We start from the raw sequence: 18,740 nt of genomic DNA on the forward strand, positions 1-18,740 counted from the left end.
CAACCAAATCCTTAATTCCTTTTGGGGCATTCGTTCGTCCCCAACCAAATTCTTAATTCTTTTTGGGCCTTCGTTGTCTTTCTGATGAGAGAGGTGAAAACTATTTGCGATTTAGTGTCCTGGGTACCATAATCGTTCCTTATGCGTTAATTTATAGGGTTCACATTATTCCCTGTAGCCCAACTCTTTGGGTATCCACTCATTAAAGTCTATATCCGTTAGCAGTTTCAGAAGTCTTTTAGGTCGTTATTAATTAGATCATTTGTTTTGTAATCTCCAAAATAGATAGTCAATATTTAATTGTATTCAATATATAATGTCTAATTTAATTAGAAATTCAAATCCTCCATAGGAGAGTCCAAGTACAAACATGTCTTATGAATTTCAAATCCTCTATTGCACATGTCGCAATCTCCAAGGAGGGATCTAGTTTCAAAGGGGTATCATCGTGTCCTTGGCATTCAAAAGGATGTTAACGAGAGCTTAAATTTTTATGCACAACAGAAATTAAAATGTACGCTTATAAATGATTCTTCTCAATTATGGTAAGATTCTTTATCCAAAGTGCAAAGTAACAACCAACAATACCTGAATTTATTATTTGCCTACCCCATAAAAAAAAAAAGGAACATCCTAGCAATGTGAACATTTGAACCTCTTATAATTTGACTTCAGAAATAAGCATAATCTAAAGCAGATGCTTTTATGATGGCCGTGTACTCGTGTGTAAATGTCACTATACGATTCTTTGATGACGTATTTTCATGCACCCGGAGTATATATTACTAATATTCTTATTGTTCCTTTAGGCACAATATTATTGGTGTCCTTGAAGTATTTTGAAAATTAATTGGAAAACGACTATTATATAATTATAAAATTACAAGTTAAAATTTCAATCGTCTACCGAAGATTATATATCATTTTTAAATATAACTTGAAAATACAAAAAAATAGTTTTATATTCCTTTTAGGAGTTACTTGCGTCACACTGTTCCTTCAATAAAGTGGATCAGTGCGGTGCTTCTTGCTCTTAAGGGGTCATATCATATATACGAATTTAGGCATGATAGTGCATATATATTGTATATGGACAAGCTAATTCCAACTAACATGCAACAGAATATTACTGATAACAAACATGACATACTTCTAAAGTTCGGTTATGAGTCATACGTGTCATGCTACTTTTGGTCGCAGTTGAATGGTGACTATGCTTTGAGGAAGGAAGATGATCTCTCTAAAAAAACATATCCCTTACTCGGTTTCATTCCAATAAAGACTCAGTTTCATTCCAATAAAAAATTAATACTTAATAAAAATTAATATATGTTTCCTATCATTTAATTTTTTTAATAGTTGTTACAATTTCATTGAATTGAAATATGATTAAGAATAAGCTGGTGAAAACTGATGACCGACTTTTAGGAATGAGATCAGCTGTCCTACTTTTTCGTGTCCCATTGTGTCCTTATCCAACATAAAGACACAAGGACATGAAGTTTTTGGGATAGAGGATCTTATTTCAACTTTTAGATGCATGAATGTGAGAGGCAAGAGCACGAGAGAAAAAGTTGGAGCATGGATTGGAATATCTTGATTACCTAGGGAATGCAAAAGAAAAGCTGTGGTTAAACTAAACCAACACTGCCAATATGGTGAATGGTACTAATTAAATGATAATTAAGAATTTCAGATTGTAAAATGGAAGCATTTTAATTACTTATATTTCTAGTAATATGGTGAAAAAATATATAATATACTTTGCCTCATAATTGTCTATGCTTGCAGAAATTATGTGTACAATATTAATTAAATAATAGCAAGATGATGGACATTGTGCACAAGAAAAATACATTTTGCTTAATATATATGCATAAACATAGATATCAATGAATATGATGATTGGTGAGATTATTATACTTATCAATGATTTTATATAAAAAAAATGATTTATATTCATATACATTATTAGACACTAAAATGCAAGTTACATATAAGAAGAATCATGCCACCTAAAATATATAAATTGCTAATTGGTGTTATACACTAAGTCATAATAACAAAACAACGTTTAAAATTGTCATTTAACAGCGCTTTTGTGAGGCTTTTTATGTGAGCGCAATAGTACATAAGATTATATTCAACAACATTTTTTGTAGCGTTGTAGAAAGTAGACATTTAATGGCGCTCACTGAGTCTATCAAACACATATTCTACTTTCTAAATAAGACAATATATCTCATAGGCATTCTATCAAACACATGACGAACATGTCCAACTCCACCACATTTACAATAGATTTGTTAAATCACCAACGACTTCAACTGCATTAAACCTTAATAGATTCCAATATTATAAAATAACATATGAGTAATGAGATCTTACACAAATTGTTCATTCTTTTTTCTCCAATGCTCACCATAGCCAAAAACCTAGAACACCATAGCTACATAACTTCACAACAAATAAAGATCACACTATTAGTGAAGAGAGAAATAAATGAGCTAAAATAACATAACGATTTACCTTATGCTTGAACAGAGAAACCAATAATTGATAACTTCACAACAAATAAAGATCACACTATTAGTGAAGAGAAAAATAATGAGTTAAAATAAGATAACGATTTACCTATGTTTGAAGAAGAGAGCAACAAAAAAATCGATAACTTGCTTGAAGAGAGAAACTAAAAACAAAAGAGAAAAATATGTAACTTATGAAGAAGAAGAAGAAATGTAAGAGAAATAATAAACTGAGTGATATGTATTATTGTGTGAGGTTTTGTTTTTGAAATTGAAAAGATTTCCGCCCATTAAAACAAACGTTTAACAACGCTTATTGAAGAAGCATTTATTATCACATTTTAAATCAGCTTATTCTTTTTAAGTAAGGCTTACATTTGGAGTATTATATAATATATAGAGTGACTCAAGTAAGAATAAATTTTATATAAAAACTGTGAGAATAATAAATCTAAGTTTTACAATTATACATAGATAGACGGTTTGGATTAAAAATTAATATTTATGAAATGATAGTCATGTGCATGTATTTTTTAATTTTAATCATTCAATTAAAAATCAATAATCAATATTAAATATTATTATGTCTCATAATAGCATATTTTCTCATATATATATATATATATATATATATATATATATATATATATTCTAAGAGAATCAGTCCCAATATACTAGGTAAGTTCCTAACTCAAAGAAAGTTGCATTCCATGAAGCTATTTATCATCTGAACCAAAACACTTTTAAGTTTTAATAGATGATTAGTTTTATTGAGCATATTGATACTTTTTTGGGTATGTAGCTCATATAACTCTTACGTCTTAGACCACTTTACAAACTCTTTGCTTGTAACAATAGACTCTTCAAGACAATATTTATCATGGAATAGATTTCATGCTAATCACTAAATATCAAGTATAGTGAGTCAACCACTCAACCTATGTGATTTATGGGAACACCTGTATAAACATGCAGATGCTAGCTAGGAAGCCGAAATAGATTGTAAAAAAATCCAACAATTAAGCACATAAAACATAAAAATAGAAGCAAGGGAAGCTTTAATCTCAACCATAAAATAGGCTAATCCAAATTTTATCTCAAGAGAAACAACTGGCCAAAGACCAAAACATCAGTCAACAAAAGAAAAATCCATCAAACGTTGTCAAGCTCAACAAACAGATAGAAACTAATCAACCTCCAATCTTGTAAAATATACCAGATTCATTTCTCTATAAGTTGCTTTTTTTAATAACTCAATGACCACTTCATCTTTCCCAACAGGGGTAAATTCCAATGATATTTCCATCTCCCATGTTTGTTTAGCTTGGAAATCAATACATCTAAAGAAGTCGTCTATTATTTAAGATCAGAAGGTTTATTTTTTCCGAAAGAGAAATATAATATCTTCATTTGAAAGGCATCAAAGATTCTCATGAGATTCCATCTTCATTCCCCACAACCTGGTTCTGAACCCTCCCCTTGGTATTCTTCTTATACCTTATCTTCTTTTATTTTTGCTTAGGATTCAATTGCAAGAGCTCATATGTCAAGAAATTCTTGCTTGTTTAGGCCCCAATAATGGAGAGATTGTTACTTTTGGACAACATATGTTTTGTTTTTTTGAAGATATTGTATCAGGACAAATAATTATCTAAAAATGCTTAATCTCTACTTATCAATCATTAAGGTAAATGATTTTAAAGAATGAGGTGAAAGAAGTTGTGGATTCAACTCTCGATCATAACAAATATTACCATATTAACATTGGCAGATGAAATATTTTTTTGACAATAACAATTAATATAATTAAACTAAAAAGCAAAATGAAGCCACTTAAACCACTTCTAGTTTTTCCTAGTGGGAAAGAAAAAATAGATATATGAATTAATAAAAAAAATTATACACACTCTTTGTTAATGATTGATTAAAAATGTCATATTCTTATATTGTTATAGAATATTTGTGAGTAATTAGTAATGTACATATAAGCCAAGGGAATAACATCTTGACGTATGGCTTTTGGTGTGTAGTGTAAGAGGATATATGATTATAAATGAATGTGTATATAAGTGAAGGGAATATAATAACGTGACGTATGGCTTTTGGTGTTGCGCAGGTTCCTAAGTTCTATAAATACCCCGCAATCTCACTGCACAACCAGGGTTTTCAAACCGCACCAACCTCTTCCTCTCTCCATAGTTCTTCGTCTTATAACTGAAACTACTTCACGTCTGAACCTTCAAGACTACTCTGCAATGGAACACAAACCCACACCTACTACTGTTAAGTTCCTCTATAGCTACGGCGGAAAAATCCTCCCACGCGCCACCGACGGCGTACTCCGTTACTCCGGCGGCCATACCAGAGTCCTTACTGTCGATCCTTCTATGTCTTTCTCAGGTGTGTTTCTAATTCCCTAATTTAATCTAACCTTGGAATTAATTCACAATCATATTGATTTCATTGATTTATTCGAGTCTGTTTCTGCTTTTTACAGAGTTGATGGTAAAGCTTAATGAATTGTGTGGTTCCTCCTCAATAACCTTGAAGTGTCCTTTACCTAATGGAAACTTGGAGACCTTGATTTCGATCACCAGCGACGAAGATTTGGCCAATATAATTGAGGAATACGATCGAGTTTCGTTGCTGTTAAGTCATCCGTTGAAAATCAGAGCCATTCTTTCGCCGTTGAAGAAACTATCTTCTTCACCGTCTTCTTCATCCTACGCCACGCACTCTTCCTCTGGATCGCCTCACTCCTCCGCCGAGTCACCGCCGTATGCGGCGGGGCGTCAGTTTTTTTCGCCGGAATTGCCGCAGGCGTTGTATCCAGTTGGTGGCGGTTACGGATCGGTGAAAGATTCTTGGTACCCTCGTCAATTTGGAAGCCCTAGGATCCTCTATCGTGGACCTCACTCTTATAATTACTGCCAGTGATTGAAAAAGTTATCGGTGGAGGAAAAAAACCACATGGTATATCATTATAGGGAATAAGTTTACGATGACGAAAAATCTAAAGGAATAACAGTGAGAATTAACTAGAAAGGAAGGTGGAAAAGGAACAGAAGGCATATGAAAAAAGAAAAATTCAAAAATTATTGATAGATCTCAATGGGTGAGAGTCCCATATTTGAATTAAGCTATAGTTTTAAGTTGCTGCTCTTGTAACTAGCTAGTTGCTTGGTTGTGGCGTTTAATGGCTGCTTGTACAAAAAAATTATGCAACGTTTTAGTATGCATTCCAGACCATTCTGGTTACGTAATTACCAATGAGTTTCATCACTTTTTTTATTCCCGATCCCATTTTTATGTTCAATTTTAATTTTGCTCAAATTAATTATTTTGTTGTTTTGACGATCGAGGCTTTGAACTCAGTTTAAGTTACATGTGACCCACCAGTACCAGTGATAACAATTGTCTGGTTTCTCGGTCAATTTATTCTTATTCTAGTTTATTTGTATTATTGTACTTGGTCTTATTCTTGTGACTTTTATACTTTTATTTATTCTTCTATTTTAGTGTCTATAAGGGGGTAGAGGACTTTGCAGATTGTAAAGGACTTTGCAGATTGTAAAGTAATGCTGGGAACGGGTTTTAAGTAGAAGCAATATTGAACAAAACCATCTGAACATTGTTTAGGCTAATGCTATTATGCTATGAATGAATGGTTAGAACATAGAGAAATTAAATATAATATAAATTAAATGAATGAACAGAAAACTCCTAAAGGTGCCAAAATTTCCTCCCCAAAATTGAGGGGATACTATGGACATCATTTCAATCATCAAGACTTAACTTATAAAAGTATCTTCAGCCTACGATTTTTTAAGCTTGTCTTACATCGTTTAAATATCAAATACTCAATTCAACACCCTTATGACTGAAGTTCTTATTGTTAATGGTCTTATATAATTAAGAGAATGTTGTATTCAAAATTTAATAAATATTTGGAATATAAATTAATAATGTGTCATAAGAGGAATGAAAAACCAATTACAATATTTGATAAGATTCAATAGGGTTTCAAGCAAGTCTCAAAGAAGAATATGATTAAAGTTTAAGACTTTAGTTTATTATATACAAAAAATGTAAAAATAATATTAATAGTATAAATTAGTAATGTCTCACAAGTAGAATAGAGATATGGTAAAATTTATTAATAGCCTTAACAAAAATTATTAAAAATAATAATCAAACTTAAAACTCCTAAGTCCTAACACACCAAAACCCTAAACCATATATACAGAAGTAATATGGGGGCAAATTATATGACTAAAATAAGCTTGAGTCTAAGAAGAATTCAGAATTTGGGACTCACCACACCTAGGAGCGCTATCTATTTTGCAAATGCATGTTTGCCCTTTGCTTTGGTTTTTCTGTTTTATCCCTTCTCCATGTACCACAATAAAATCACCATCACAATATGGTTAAGATTAAATTCTGAAACTAAAACAGTAAAACTCCCATAAAATTAGGCTAAGAATGCCTACTGAATTAAAAATTTCCAAAAACAATAAAGATATGTTCCTTCTTCCATTTGACTATATCCTTTATTTTTCCATTATACTATTGCCTTAAACACCTAAACACGTGCAATAGTTTGGATTAGTTAAACATTATCATAACCATTCCTCAAATTCCTTCAATTAGTGCATAATTAAAGATTGAGATTCGTTTACCAAAAAAAAAAAGAAAGATTGAGATTCGAAGTTAGACCCCACGTAGTCATCCTATACAGCACGTGCTGCTGTCATGGACCTATTAAGAAAATGAGACAGACTTCTCTCCATCACTGAGGAGGACAGTTAGATTTTGTAATGTATTTTTATGGATAACAATGTAATAATAATTAAAGTAAGGAGATAAAAATGTTATTATCTTTTAATTTTTCTATGTATTTTTCATTAAGTGACCTCTCCGGTAATGGAGAGGAGTCTTGCTCGAAGGGCCAAAATAATATCGAGTTGATTACGAATAATTGAAAATGTATTCCATGTTCTTGAAATTATCATAGGGCCCTCTAGCCTGAATGAGACTCCTCTCTAGTAATGGAGAGGCAAGTGATGCCAAAAACCAAAGAAAATGTGATATGCTTTTACACTTATACATTTATGTTTATTATGATAAGACAAATTTACCGTTCAAACTAAAGGGAAAAATTGCATTTGCCTCTCCATTAATGGAGAGGAGCCTGACCCCTCTAGCCTCGACCCCTCGCCTTTTTCAAAATTTGGCGTCCAATTTTCACATAGATAATTTTTTTGATAACAAGAAATGTTGTTACTTACAATTTTTTTGGTTACATTTTTTTATTATTAAAAAAATAATTTTGTAATTATTAAAAAATATGACTATAATATTTTGTTGTTTGCTAAAATTTAATTTGTATTTTTCATATTTATCCTTTTAATTTTATTCTGTTTAATAAAAAACTAACACATATAATATTTAATAGGGAATTTATGAGTTGATTACAATAATTCATTAAATGAAAAATAAACAAAAAAAAACTAAAATCGGTTTTATTAATTAAATAAAGAGTTATTACCATGTTATTGAAAACATTTATTTGTATTTATCTCTAAAAAGTTGAAAGACTAATCTCGTAACGAAATTTCAAATTAAAGATAAAGATAGAAAATGTGGTTATTAAATTCTTATGAAATTGTTCATATCGCTAAGGCTCGCAGATAGGAAATGTGGTTATTAGATTCTTCTGAGATTTCTTATTAGATTATCATGTGGTTATTTCAATGACATTACCGTTACAGTCACTTCTGTTGCTGCCCCCACCACGACAAGTTATGCTGCCTCCGCTATCCCTACAACTTATGTTGTTGCTGCCACCACCCCTGCAACTTATGATGCTTCCACCCCAGCCCCTGATACTTATTTAGTTGCACCCACCATGCATGTAGCTTATGCAGCTGCCACCCCTGCAGCTTATGCTGCTGCCACCGTTGCCCATGCAACTTATGTTATTACCACCGCTGCCCATTCAACTTATGCTACTTCTATTGTCCCCCCTAAAACTTATGTTGTTGCAGACGCCACCGCTGCCCATACAACTTATGTCGCTTCCGCCCCTGTAACTTATGTCGCTTCCGTCGTCGCCCCTGCAACTTATGCCGCTTCCACCATAGCCCCTTCAACTTATGCCGCCGCCGCCCCTACAACTTATGCGACTTCCGCCGCCGCCCCTGCAACTAATGCGGCTACCAATGCCACCCCTGCAACTTATGCTGCTACCGATGCCTCCCCTGCAACTTATGCTACCGATGCCACAGCCCATGCAACTTCTATTGCAATGTTAGACAATCAACTACTGCTGGAGTTGTTTAATGAAATGATGCTGATGAAGGATTCCAAAGAGGCTAAAGTTGTTGCTGCTGTAACTTCTTCTGTTGCCTCAGACCCTACAACTTCTGCTGCCGACTCACTCCCTACAACTTCTGTTGCACCTTCATCTGTTTCTTATCTTGTTATCAATTTGTCTAAAACAACCCCTGCTATTCCTTCTAACCAGCAACCCACAGCCGTGGATGCACCATCATCATCTTTGGGAGTTGTTGGAAATAATTCTATTGAAGAGCGTTTCCATTAAGAGCTTGAGGAGATGGGTGTTAAGCAGATTGATTTGAACAATGAGATCCTGAGGTTGAATGAGTACAATATGGAACAATCACTAGATAATCCCTCTAGTGTTTCTGAGCGGGATCATATCCTTAAAGAGTTGCATGAAATGGTAAATTTCCTTCTGTCTTTTTTTTCGAATTTGTCTGCTTGATGGTGTTTGTCATTTTATTTTCTACATTGTTGTCATCATTCAATATTCTTGTTTATTACATATTTACATTATCAGGGTATGCAATTTTGATTAATGATGGGGTGTGTGTAGGGGTGGCAATTGGATGAGTTTGGATGGATTTGGATCATAATGGATAGATAGAAAACTATCCATCAATCCATATAAATCCATTACATCACATTTTTAAATTATCCAATCCATCCATATCCAATGGATTCTAATTCATCCATTCTATCCATGTATCCATTTTAATGAATTGGATAGATGGATATCCAACCCATTTTTTTTAATTTGAACAAAACAATTTTAATAAATCATTTTTAAATATCAATTTTTAAAAAAATTAAAAAGTGCTTTTTTTTTTAAAAAACTACTCTTAAAAAGTGATTTTTTTTTAAAAAAAAAACACATTTTAAAAAATAATTTTCTTAACAAACACTTTTAAAATTTGCTTTTTTGATAAGCACTTTTAAAAAGGTGAATTTGTGAAGTTTTTTATAAGCATTCTTATTGGTAAGAATCTCTGGTGCAACATAATTGACATGGGTGTAAAAGTTCAGTTCAGTTTTTGACGCAATTTAGTGATCAAACGTAACACAAAGATACGAGTCGGTTTTACTTGATTAACTGCAAATTTTATTTAGGCCCCAAACCGAACTGTTCATTAACGGTTCGTTTTTTTAAATTATTTAAAGAAATTCCTTTAAGAAATAGATGAACAAATTTTGCAAGGTATAGAGTCAACTAAATGAATACTAAACACATCAATAATAAAGTATTTAATACTCTTTCTAATAAAACAATAATAATTCAATATCTCAACGCACTACAAACTTAAAATGTTAGTCCACAAAATCTTCGACAATGTCCAACAAAATTTAAGAATGACAAACTTGGTACAAGTATTTTAGCCCAACAGTAACACCTAATACTCCACATCATTAGTAATGTCCTCAAGTTCTATTTAATTAATTTTATATCTGAATATTGACAAAATGTATATTAGTTTTTTCGTTTTCTTTCTATCTTTTCAATGGATAATAGAAATAATAGATATTTAAGTTTGTTTACTAATTTATTTTTTCTATTTGCGTCTTTTTTATAGCCTATATGTATTAATAATTCTAAATTATTTTTTAATATGCGGTTCGGTTCTAACGGTTCCAAAATTTATAAAACTGTGAACCGAACCAAACTTAAATGGTTCTAAATAAAAAAGCTGAACCGAACCGAACCACGGAACCGAACCGCATTTTATGGTTCGGTTCGGTTTCATCGGTTTCAGATTTAAACTGGAACTGCTTACACTCCTAATAATTGAGACTTCCATAAGTTATATGCAACATTCCATCATCCTGAAATATTTCATTTTTTTATTATATTATCACATTAGTTAATAAAAAAATGATATATTTATACTTTGCATTAAGATGTTGGTGTAAAGCACTAATGTCTAAATTGTTTATACTTTTTCGATAAACACTTTTTATAATTACAATTGCAATTTTCAACTTTTGAAAAATGTGTGGAATTGTGCTTAGAAATGTGAGAGAGATTTTTTATATTAATATTGAATTAATTGGAAGAAAAAAAATTAATTTTATTTTTTTGGATGGATTGGGTATCCATCCAAATGGATATACCCACAAATATAATGGATGAATTTGAATCCATCCATTATCAACACTATCCATTGGATTCCATCCATTTAAATCCATTAATTCTAACAACTGGATTTGGATAGATTTAATTTGGATGAATTTTGGTTCCATTAATTCTAACAACTGGATTCAAATGGATTTAATTTGGATGAATTTTGGATTATGGATAATTTTGCCACCTCTATATGTTTGGTTTGACTGCAGGGTTTCCATAACAATGAGATGAACAAGAAGCTGCATATCAAGAACAAGGGAAACATCAATCTTATCATTTGGGATTTGCTCAACGGGGAGCAGGCTTAGTTTTGAGTCTTGGTAGTGAATCATGTGCTATTCATCACGTGGCACTCTATATAATTATCTAATTTCCTAATTCAATCTTTTACTGTGGTGCTATTATCATGGCATTGAACAATTTGATCTATATTTTATAATATAATAACTCTAGACTTTGCTTTCTTATGCATATATACATCGTTGTTTATTAGCTTACGCCACTTTCTTCAGTACTAGCTTCTTTTCTTCATGGTGTGTGCATAATGTTATGGCTTATTATAACTAGTATAACCTTTTATACTTTGGGAAGCAGAATAATAAGACTGTTTTTTTAGATATTCTATAGCTTGTGTGTGATTTTGTTCATCCATAACAGTATGCTATCGTCTTAAAATTGAGTGCCCAAGTTTCTTATATCAACTTCTGTTATTCAGTTTTCAGCCAGCCTAACCTTGTAAGTTGTAACAATACAAAAAATTAGAAAAACCATTCTTCATCCTTATAAGGGTTGCTTCTTCTCAACAAGTTTTCTTAAACTGAGATCTTGTGTAATTTGGTCAATGGCCGCAAATATCAGATTTCATAATTAGTTAAATGCAGTGGCTTGTCCATTTAAAAAAAATCACATTTTCTAGTCGAAAAGCTTCAACAACAGAATATCCTATCCTACCAGATATTCAAATATGTGCCCTGGCAGCCCGATATATCCCTGCAATTATGTGTTGCTTTGATCTAAAACTGTCTTAGAAAACCTTTTTAGTATCCAACTTGAAAAGAGAAGTAATGGACGCTTTGTGTAAAGCTTTTGAATCAATTATGTCAATGTCCAGGGTTCTAAATAATAGTTTCGATAGCCGTTTCGGAAATTTCAAAAACTTTGTTTATGAAGAAAAACAGGGACCTCACCACACTAAAGAGGGGGAGAGGGTTGAAGTGATAAAGTATGAGCAAAACATCACTCATGAGAATGAGCCAATGAGGTTGATGAAGTAGTCTATCAAAACTACCCAGGGAAGAATAGGGGTGGCTTTGAATTGCAAAAGTGGAAGAACTTCAGGCTTTAACAAGCTTATGATCATGTTTCTCAACTAAACTATCTACTTTGCTACCCAGGCTACCTAACAAATCAGTATAAGGAGTATGCTTGTATGAAATAAATGCCTTAGGTATGATCAATCTACATCCTAGGTCTTCCCATTGCTTCATCTGACTTATGTTCTTCATGTAGTATTCAGACTGACTGACTATGAATTTACGTCGCTACTTCCACATAGTATGGGTAAGCGTAAGAGGCATCTCTTTTCCCCGGGGAATCCGTCGAATTAATTTGGTGTTTTATTAATATATATGTTACTATTTGGTGTGCTAGTACTTTCCTTATATCTATTATTAATGAAGCATGTACAGCAGCAAATCTACAATATATTTTAATGAAGCATATATACAACAGTATTGTTTATTTTAGTATCAACTATCAACATTTCTATATATGATATATCCTTCAAAGTTGAAACACAATAAAAATTCATGCTATCAGACAGTGAATCAAAAAACCTGTCAGTAAGCCAGAACTTCAGGTGCATATTGAACAAATAGAGAGTAAATTAAGCTCATGTATCATTTTCCCTTGGAACTTTGGTTGAATTAAATCGCCTAGAAGACAAGTTATTGAACAGATTCCTGAGACTATTCTTACTCTCCTTCTTACTCCTTCGATCGACTCGAACTGAGCCAGTTAAGTCATCAAAAGGGTTATCATCTAAAGTTAACCCAACCTCTAACCTTCTTGAAATTGTAACAAGTTCATAGGAGTCCCAAAGTGACTGCTTGAAATCCCAATGAGTGGCTGCAAGGCTTGTGTCTCTACTTGATGATGATTTTCTCGTTGCTTCCACTTTAAACCTTGAAGGCTTTGCTTTGAAACCTCTTCTATATGCATCAAACACACTTATAGGCCTAGAATTACCTGAGTGGCTGTACCAGGCTTGTGCTACAGCTTTCAATATTTCCATGTCTTGTTGATGTTCTTGTTCAAGCTCTGGTTTTTTCTTCATGGTGGTGTCTCTTGACCATGAGAAATCATTGTCTTCATGGGGCAATGACTTTTGAGGAAATCATAGCCTCACAAGTGCCAAAGGAAAGGGATAAAGGTGAGGCTGATAGAACTTCTTATTTTTCTGGTTAACGAGAAAGTCTTTTGTTCTTGTTATCCTAATTGTTGTGAATGTATAGTTGAGATCACATCTCTCTAATCATATTTATATCTCTTATCTTTTCCGATAAAAATATGTCAGTTAATTAAAAAAAACCTATAATTTTAAAATAACATTTTTATAATAATATGTTGATTGGCATGAGAGATATCCCAATTCTTGAATATGAGCCATGAGTGGCCATTTAACTAATGCCAATGTATATCAATTATTTTTATTTTGGGGTGATTGGAAATTGGAAAAAGGTATCCAATTATCAGTATTGAACTTTGAACATTTCTATTTATTAAATAAAAAAATATACATTAATATTGTAAAAATCTTTATCATATCAACATTATTTATTATTCATATTTAATTATTCAAACAAAACAAATGATGAATAATATACATAATAGATATTAAACTCTTGTGAGGACCTCTTGTGTTAACTTTTCTCATGTACTTTGTTGATGTATATTTGAATCTTTTACTTTTTCCTTTTGGATTAAAAAAAGAAGTCATATTTTGTCTTCAACCCAGTTTCAATAAAAGAATATTAAATATTACACAGAAAAAGTACTATTAATTAAAAATTAAAAATAATGCCAACTAAGATAGGAGAAACTAAATTTAATAGAAAATTGTAGTTACATATATTTCAGTTAGTTTATAAGATTATAGAAAAAAAATACAATTGTGCACAAACAGAGAAATATTATGAAGTTACAAGACTTATTTTTGTTGTTTGCGTAGCTCGCAACAATTCTGAATAGCATGAGATAATCTGTACTGGTTGAGTCACGATCAGGTTATTCTCTTTAAGACGTTTCGTCGTACTGCTAAAATTGTGCAAGCAGACTATCAACCACACCGTCCCATGATAAAACAGCTCAGTTCTTTGTTATACGATATCTTACTGTACTATAAGAATCAGTTTCGAATATACCCACAATACTGACTACCAGTGTCAGTTCTCGACTTCACACTTTGGCTGTCTGTGCCAATTCTCAAGTGTCACGGAAAGAAATGGGGAGAAGGTTACCGGAAATGCGTCGACGAAGTATTAGGGGAGAGAAAGAAAAGTTGAGAGGAAACACCTTTCAACTTGAGGTGCGAGTAATAATAAGAGGATGAAACCTCTATTTATAGCCTGAGGCCTCCAACAGATCCCCATCCGATTGTGCAAAAACATTAACGACCATATCATCATACGACCAGGAAGAGATCTCACGCGGATCTACTTCCTACTGATCGAGTTCTTCTCCTTTGATTGGGTTTCTCTCACCCGGATCTCCTTCACTCTCCAACTGTGTTGACTTCGTCAAACACGTGTGGAATGCGTGTGTTGACGTGGTCAACACACAGTCCAAACCCACATAGCCCAAAAATAAATAAAATAAAAAAATGTTTATTTAAAAAGAATGTTCAGCCCAAGCGCAAGCCCGAATCCAACCCAAGCCGGCTGGACGGCAGCGGAGGAGGAGGTGATGGTGGTGGTGGTGGTGCGCGCGTGTGTGGAGGATTTTTGTTTGTGTGAGTCCTCACCCACTCATAAAACCCATTGTACCCCTTGGGGCACACCCCGATGATGAAACTTAAGGCTTATAAAGCCTTCAAACTTCCCTCCTCCAAGGAATGTGGGACTAGTGAGTTTTTTCATTTCACAGACTCAAGAGTCACCATAGATGGCCTCATTAATGTGCATTAAAACCACTTCAAAAACTCATCATTTTTAACAAGATTGTGCATAAACAAATGTGTCATACGACTTGAACCATAGTGAATAAGATCCAGATTTTACTAGAGTGACTCGTAGTCTTGAACTCTATCTTCGACATCAAACCATAAACAACCTTTTCAAAGGTCTATTCTTTAAAGCCCGTGCGTTAAAGGCCATGCACGTCTATCCCAGTATAGTGAACGCTCTAGAAATTTATGCCCCAAAATTTCAAAGGAAGCGGCCCTCACTTCCACATTCATATAGGTGAGTCTATCAAGAGTACTCCTATAGCCTAGGTACTCCACTCCAATTGGAGTATAGATCTCATTAAGAGTTTTAACTTATCCTTACATATGCTGTAGGAATCATGCTTCTCATAATTTTATAGCATGTTCATTCTCATATCACTTCACAACTTGTTATTAATCAGTGAACCTATTTCTTGGGATCTTCAGTAACTTAGGCCGGGTTACCATCATGAGTGATCCTCGTTCTAAGGGTAATAGTCTCATACTTTTAGAAGTATTATGAATTTTCTCTCTAGCTAGTCCTTTCGTTAAAGGTTATGCTAAGTTATTCTCAATGCGTACATGATCCACTCTAATAGCTCTTGTAGAGAGTAACTCTCTAATGGTGTTGTGCTTACGACGAATTTGTCGTTTCTTACTGTTATAAAACCAGTTCTAAATTTTTGCAATAGCCGTAGTACTATCACAATGGATCAACACAGCTAGAATCGGTTTTTCCCATACGGGAATCTGTGCAAGCAAGCTTCTCAACCAACTTGCTTCTTCACTAGTTGTTGCTCGTGTTATCATCTCAGCTTTCATAGTGGATTGAGCCAAAATAGTTTGTTTCTTTGACTTCCAACAAACAATCCCACTAGTTATGTTAAATATATAGCCACTCATTGCTTTGGAATCATGTGAAAGAGTGTTTCAATCAGCATCGCTGAATTCTTCTAGGACAGCTGGAAACCTTCAGTAATGTAATCCAAGGTTCATTGTTTTCTTAAGGTATCTCATTACCCTTTCTATAGCATGTCAATGCTCCATAATAGGCCTGCTAGTAAATCTGCATAGTAATCCCACAACATAGGCAATGTCAGGTTTAGTGCAATCAATGGCATACTGAAGGCTGCCAATGATGCTAGCATACTCAGCTTGTCTTACACCTTCACAAGTGTTCTTAAAAAGTTTTACACTTGGATCATATAGTATGCTAGCAGGTTTACAATCAAAGTATTTATATTTCTTTAAGATCTTTTCTACATAGTGGGATTGATCCAAAGAAATTCCTTCTTTTGATCTAGTAATTTTATACCAAGGATTACACTTGTCTCTCCAAGGTCTTTCATATCAAAGTTGTTACACAATAAGGATTTCACATTATTCACAACATGAATGTTGGAACCAAATATGAGCAAGTCATCTACATAGATACATATGATAGTGCAAATGTCATTTTCTAATTTTTAATAAATGCATTTGTCACTTTCATTCACCTTAAACTCATTCGAGACCATTAAGTCGTTAAACTTTTCATGCCACTGTTTAGGTGCTTGCTTAAGACCATACACCGACTTATCTAACGTGTAGACTTTATTTTCTTGCCCATGTATTACAAAACCTTCAGGTTATTCTATATAGATTTCTTCTTTCAAATCACCATTTAAAAAGGCAGTCTTAACATCTATTTGATGTACTAATAAATTATATACAACAACGATCGATATTAGTACTCTAATGGATGTTATTCTAGTAACAGGTGAAAATGTGTCAAAGAAATCTACATTTTCTCTATGCCTGAAACCCTTAGCTACAAGGCGAGTCTTGTATTTATCCACTGTGCCATCAGGTTTCAGCTTCTTTTTCAATACCCACTTATAACCAATAGGTTTGCAGCCAGGATGCAAGTCAGCTAAATGCCATGTCTTGTCATCTCATCATTTATGGCTTCTTGCCACAAATCAGCATCCAAAGAAGTCAAAGCTTCTTGGAGTGTTGATGGATCTTCCAATGTATTGATCATATTATCAGGTCCATACTCTCTAGCAGTCTTTGCTCTCCTACATCTTCTAGGTTCTATTTCTAACCCATCGTTATTATCATTATTGCTAATCACATGTATGTGGCTAGTTGTCGTGCCCCAATATTCCTCAATTTAAAAAGGAATTTCATTTCATTGAAGTTAACATCGTTTGACTTAATGATCACTTTTGCGTCAAGGTCATAAAACATGTAACCCTTGTTGTTTACAACATACCCAATGAATACACATTCATAGGCTATCTACTTGCGAGTTTAACTCTCTTGGGGTCTGGTATCCGGACATAAGCCAAACAACCCCAAGTTCTCAAATAAGACAAGTTTGGTTGTCTATTCTTAATAATTTCATATGGGGAAAATTTGCTTTTACCCTTGGGGACTCTATTTAGCACATAACATATAGTTAATAAAATTTCGCCCCACCAAGAGGGTGTTGCACCAGAACTTAACATAATAGCTACAACTAATTCAGTTAAAGTTCTATTCTTTCTTTCAGATTTATCATTCATTTCAGGTGAATATGGTGCAGTTGTTTCATGAATAATGTCATTTAATTTATAAAATTATTAAACATGTTAGAGTCATACTCAGTGCCTCTATCACTTCTGAGTTTCTTTATTTTCTTGTTGAGTTGATTTTCAATTTCAGTTACATATAACTTAAACATGTCAAGTGCTTCACTTTTATTTTTCATAAGATATACATAAGTAAAATCATAGCACTCATCAATAAAAGTGATAAAATAACATTTACCATTTCTAGTTAACGTTCCATCTAATTAACATATATCTGAGTGTATTAAATCTAAAGGCTCAGATTCTCGCATAACTGATTTATGTGGTTTTTTTGAAATTTTTGCTTTACTGCATGATTCACAAGTTTCAAAATTATTTTTAGATAACTTTGGAATTAAACCTAAGTTACTCAAATTTGAAATTACACATTTATTAATATGTCAAAGTCTAAAATGCCAAATATTAAAATCACACAACATGTAAACATAATCAACAATTTTATTAATAGAAACATCAATATTTAATTTAAACATGTCATCAATGGTTGTACCATTTCCCAACAAATTCTCCATCCCTAGTAAGAGTATACGAGTCTGCTCCTATGGTTTGGGTAAAATCAGCCTTATTAAGAAGAAAACCAGAAACTAGATTCTTTCTCATCTCTGGAGTGTGTATCACATCTTTGAGAATCAGAGTCGTCCTAGATGTAAACTTCAGCTCCATATCACCAGTTCCGGCAACAATAGTGGTGTGGGAGTCACCCAACAACACATTCTTATCACCAGCATTCGTGTATGTTTTGAACACAACGCGATCATAGTAGACTTGGCGGGATGCACCAGTATCTACCCACCATCCATCATTTCCTCCAACCATAGTGACCTCAGATAATACAGCCACAAATGGCTCATCAACCATGTTGGCCTGTGGAGGACGATCCATATGTTTAGGTGTGAGAAAGAAAAGTTGAGAGGAAACGCCTTTCAACTTGA

At 33.3% G+C, this 18,740-nt stretch overlaps 3 protein-coding genes across 5 annotated transcripts; 2 read left to right on the forward strand and 1 right to left on the reverse strand.

Moving 5' to 3' along the window:
• LOC109357681 lies at positions 4,671-14,594 on the forward strand. Of its 3 annotated transcripts, none has more exons than XR_002108884.1 (3): positions 4,671-4,925; positions 5,023-5,519; positions 14,583-14,594. XR_002108884.1 is itself a non-coding variant. In XM_019601694.1 (3 exons), exons 1-2 carry the CDS (start codon positions 4,781-4,783, stop codon positions 5,460-5,462), a joined length of 585 nt encoding a protein of 194 aa, XP_019457239.1. In that variant the 5' UTR covers positions 4,671-4,780; the 3' UTR covers position 5,463; positions 5,531-6,003. The 3 variants fall into 3 exon arrangements, 2 of the variants coding, with proteins under 2 accessions (XP_019457239.1, XP_019457246.1); XM_019601694.1 differs by lacking the exon at positions 14,583-14,594 and adding an exon at positions 5,531-6,003 and having other exon boundaries at positions 5,023-5,463; XM_019601701.1 differs by lacking the exon at positions 14,583-14,594 and having other exon boundaries at positions 4,673-4,720; positions 4,765-4,925; positions 5,023-6,003.
• On the forward strand, positions 8,785-11,480 carry LOC109357706 (protein NBR1 homolog). The gene is made up of 2 exons (XM_019601725.1): positions 8,785-9,270; positions 11,199-11,480. Exons 1-2 carry the CDS (start codon positions 9,142-9,144, stop codon positions 11,295-11,297), a joined length of 228 nt encoding a protein of 75 aa, XP_019457270.1. The 5' UTR covers positions 8,785-9,141; the 3' UTR covers positions 11,298-11,480.
• On the reverse strand, positions 12,726-13,490 carry LOC109357698. The gene is made up of 2 exons (XM_019601714.1): positions 12,862-13,490; positions 12,726-12,830 (listed from the first exon to the last, which is right to left on the reverse strand). The coding sequence occupies exon 1, from the start codon at positions 13,322-13,324 to the stop codon at positions 12,881-12,883; it is 444 nt and encodes a 147-aa protein (XP_019457259.1). The 5' UTR covers positions 13,325-13,490; the 3' UTR covers positions 12,726-12,830; positions 12,862-12,880.

Source organism: Lupinus angustifolius, chromosome LG01, assembly GCF_001865875.1.
Source record: "Lupinus angustifolius cultivar Tanjil chromosome LG01, LupAngTanjil_v1.0, whole genome shotgun sequence".
In the NCBI taxonomy this organism is placed as follows: Eukaryota; Viridiplantae; Streptophyta; class Magnoliopsida; order Fabales; family Fabaceae; genus Lupinus; species Lupinus angustifolius.

Coding starts and splice junctions, on each gene's coding strand:
- LOC109357681 (XM_019601694.1), top strand. CDS start 4,781: ATGGAACACAAACCCACACCTACTACTGTTAAGTTCCTCTATAGCTAC. Junction 4,926..5,022: donor TCCTTCTATGTCTTTCTCAG/GTGTGTTTCTAA, acceptor TGCTTTTTACAG/AGTTGATGGTAAAGCTTAAT.
- LOC109357706 (XM_019601725.1), top strand. CDS start 9,142: ATGGGTGTTAAGCAGATTGATTTGAACAATGAGATCCTGAGGTTGAAT. Junction 9,271..11,198: donor TTAAAGAGTTGCATGAAATG/GTAAATTTCCTT, acceptor GTTTGACTGCAG/GGTTTCCATAACAATGAGAT.
- LOC109357698 (XM_019601714.1), bottom strand. CDS start 13,324: ATGAAGAAAAAACCAGAGCTTGAACAAGAACATCAACAAGACATGGAA.